Genomic DNA, 3,337 nt, shown 5'->3' on the forward strand with positions numbered 1-3,337 from the left:
AGGCCCAAGGGAGGGTCCCCGTGGGCCCCCGGGGCACAGAGTCCCGGCGTGGGGACGCACTAGCCTAGCCGCCGGGGTGGCTGCTGAAAGATGAATGACCGGGCGCAGCCTTTCTGGGGCAGGGGTCCAGGAAGGGTAAAGAGGAAGAAGCTATTTTCATCCCAAGCTCTCGGCGCGGGAGGAGGGTCAACTTCCTCCGGGGCGAGGGCAGCCACTTTTCCGGATCTGTCGCCCGCCCCGCCTCCTCTCTCCCCCCGGAACCCCCGCGAGGGAGAACCCGGGGCGCGGGCGGGTGGGGTCGGCTGAGGCCAGCCTGAGAGCCGCTGCCCTGGAGAGGGACCACCGGGCAGCCGTACAGCTGTGGGGGGGCTGAGGGGTGTAACTGCCTTGGAGGTCCCGGTGCCCTACCCCCAGCCAACCCCGAAACTACGCTGCCTTCGTAATTAGACCAGTGGAGGTCTATACGGGAAATCTTTTTAAAGTAGGGATGGCTATTTTTCTTTTAAATTGCTTCAAACCTGAGATTAATATGGGGACGAGCTTTGGATATAAATAGCTACAGGGAGAATTTGGGAGTTTTATGGTTTTAAAGCCTGAATAAATAAGAGGGGTTTTCTCTTGAACATTTTTTGCAGCATGAACTATTATTAACTTTATTGAAGAGACCACGTTCACTTCTGCCTAAATGGCCTTTAAGAAACAGGGCTGGGACCCCTCCTAGTATAGAAGCCCTGACCCCACCAAGTTCAGGGTCGCAATTCTTGGACTCTCCTCCAAAGGATGTCTCTCCTTGGAGAGCCCTGGATGCTGCAGGTGTGTGCCCCGATACACCCTTCAGCTGGCCTGGGCAGGGTACAGAACCGGGGTGGCATTCCCGGGGCTGGGCCACTGGCTAAGGCCTCTGACTCATCCGGAGGTGACCCCTGTGTGAGGAATGAGGTCCAGAACACGCTGCCCCGCTCACTTGGTGTCTACAAAGTTGTACCACCAGACTGGAAGGATCAACCTACAAGGGCACAAAGGTGATACTGGGTCATTTATTAAGGCAACAGGGATAGCAGAGTACACGGCCACCCTCTCCACCCACCAGCCCCCAAGGCTGAGGCCAGGCTGGGCTACCAGTAGGGGTGCAGCAGTGGACTTTAAAAGCATTCTTTTTTTTTTCCCCCAACCAATATTAACACTTAACATGTGTCGGTCCCTGTTCTAGTTTGACCCTAATGCTACACGGAAACTATATTGGCCTGAAGCTCTCAGATTTCCCAACCGTAAAATACAGAAAACAGTACCTACCTCCTGGCCTGATGGATTGTAATAGAGTCCATCCTTCCGCCGTAAGGAACCCCAACCTTAAGGACACCCGCCTTCCCATCGCTTGGGGAGAGGGCGCCACACACAGCCCTGGGATTGGGAATTTGTGACCCCCACACTTGTAACGCGTCCACAAAGCCGGCAGCCCTACCATGTTTTTCAGTGAGACTCCCACTCTGAAACTGAGACCTCATGCCTGTTCCCCTCTCCTTACACCTCCCACAGCCCCTTCTGCCTGGGCTCCCAGCCCGTGGCCTTACCTCATTCTTCAGAGAAAAACGAAAGCCTTCAGGATCTTTCTCCTCTCCCTGTCCCCAAACAGACAAACCTCCCTGTCGGACACCCACGTCCTACTCAGGCCTGGGACCCTCTCCCCTGCCTTCCCCTTGAGGCTTTTCTGTGCCATCAGCCTCCCTCTGGACCGACTCCTGCCCCCCAGCCCTCTCCGCCGCTGGCCATTTCTCCTTCCCCTCAGACATTTCCGAAGACTTCCCTACACTCGCTTCCTCAACCCCCTCACATCCCAGCCTCTCAATACCCCACCCAGCAGAGCTGTGTCCTCACCCCTTAACTGCTGCTAAGGTAACCTACAGCCTCTCCGCTGCCCAATCCGGGGCTCACTTCTCGGTCTCATTGAGCTCAGCAACAGCTGAGTCGACCACTCCTCCTCCTGGAAACCCTCATTTATCTGGACCTGGAGATTCCAGTTCACCTGGTCCTCCTACCTCACAGGTCACTCCCCATCAGTCTCCTCTGCAGCTTCCAACCTGTCATCACTGGGATGCCTCCTTGCCTTTTTTCTTTTATTAATTTTTTTTTTTTTTGAGACGGAGTCTCGCTCTGTCGCCCATGCTGGAGTCCAGTGGCATGATCTCGGCTCACCGCAACCTCTGCCTCCTGGGTTCAAGCAATTCCTGTGCCTCAGCCTCCCGAGTAACTAGGATTACAGGCACCCACCACTACATCCAGCTAATTTTCGTATTTTTAGTAGAGATGGGGTTTCACCATATTGGCCAGGCTGATCTCAAACTCCTGGCCTCGTGATCTGCCCGCCTCAGCCTCCCAAAGTGCTGGGATTACAGGCTTGAGCATGGCGCCCGGCGACATAGTGAGATCTCATCTGTATAAAACAAAAACAAGGGTGGAGAGATAGCGTTAGGAGATATACCTAATGTAAATGATGAATTGATGGGTGCAGCACACCAACATGACACATGGATACATATGTAACAAACCTGCACTTTGTGCATATGTACCCTAGAACTTAAAGTATAATAATAATAATAAACTACATCAATGATAAAAAAAAAACTATGACCCTATGACCATCGCATCCTCCATGCTAAAACAAACAAAAAAACTATGACCATCTCATCCCCCACCCTTATAGATGAGAAAGCTGAGGCACCCAGAGGTGAAATAACCTACAACCTTCCTAGTGTCAGGCATGATATGAGGGGAGGAGCCAGGGCACAGCTAAGCCAGGAGCTGTGGAGCCTCTGACCCAAGGCCAGAGTTGCCCCAGGGATGCTGGGATGGCCAGGGGCAAGGGTGTCCGCAAGATGCTTGGTCTGATTCTAAACATAAGGTATTTACAATTTTGTTTTAATTCGCACTAAGTTTGTTTGTTCATTGTATTTTCCCAGGAAAAGGAGAAGGGAAGGGAAGAGTCAGCATGTGTTATAAAATGATTAGAAAATGGGAAAGGAAGTACCTGGTACAGCAAAATCAACCATCAAATGAACACACCCCAGTGATGGAGTCACCAAAGCCCAAAGGGGCTCAGTCTCCTTCAGTTCAGGAATGAAGGGAAGGGATGAGGAAAAGAAGAGACTGGTACAGGCTTTCCTACCCCACTGTTTCTAGTTCTTCCTGCTGCTAATTATTATTATTACTATATTTGGGCTTGTTAGAAAATTCTGCTTGGTGGCCGGGCGCGGTGGCTCAAGCCTGTAATCCCAGCACTTTGGGAGGCCAAGACGGGCGGATCACGAGGTCAGGAGATCGAGACCATCCTGGCTAACAC

At 52.4% G+C, this 3,337-nt stretch overlaps 1 protein-coding gene across 1 annotated transcript in view; it reads right to left on the reverse strand.

Moving 5' to 3' along the window:
* RCOR1 (REST corepressor 1) overlaps window positions 1-3,337 on the reverse strand; it is a 157,235-nt gene that overhangs the window by 143,384 nt on the left and 10,514 nt on the right. The window contains exon 4 of the mRNA XM_011951580.1: window positions 100-358. Coding sequence (XP_011806970.1) covers window positions 100-358 — 259 coding nt within the window. The remainder of the gene's footprint in view (window positions 1-99; window positions 359-3,337) is intronic.

The sequence above is a fragment of the Colobus angolensis genome, unplaced genomic scaffold, assembly GCF_000951035.1.
Source record: "Colobus angolensis palliatus isolate OR3802 unplaced genomic scaffold, Cang.pa_1.0 Scaffold32, whole genome shotgun sequence".
Classification (NCBI taxonomy): domain Eukaryota; kingdom Metazoa; phylum Chordata; class Mammalia; order Primates; family Cercopithecidae; genus Colobus; species Colobus angolensis.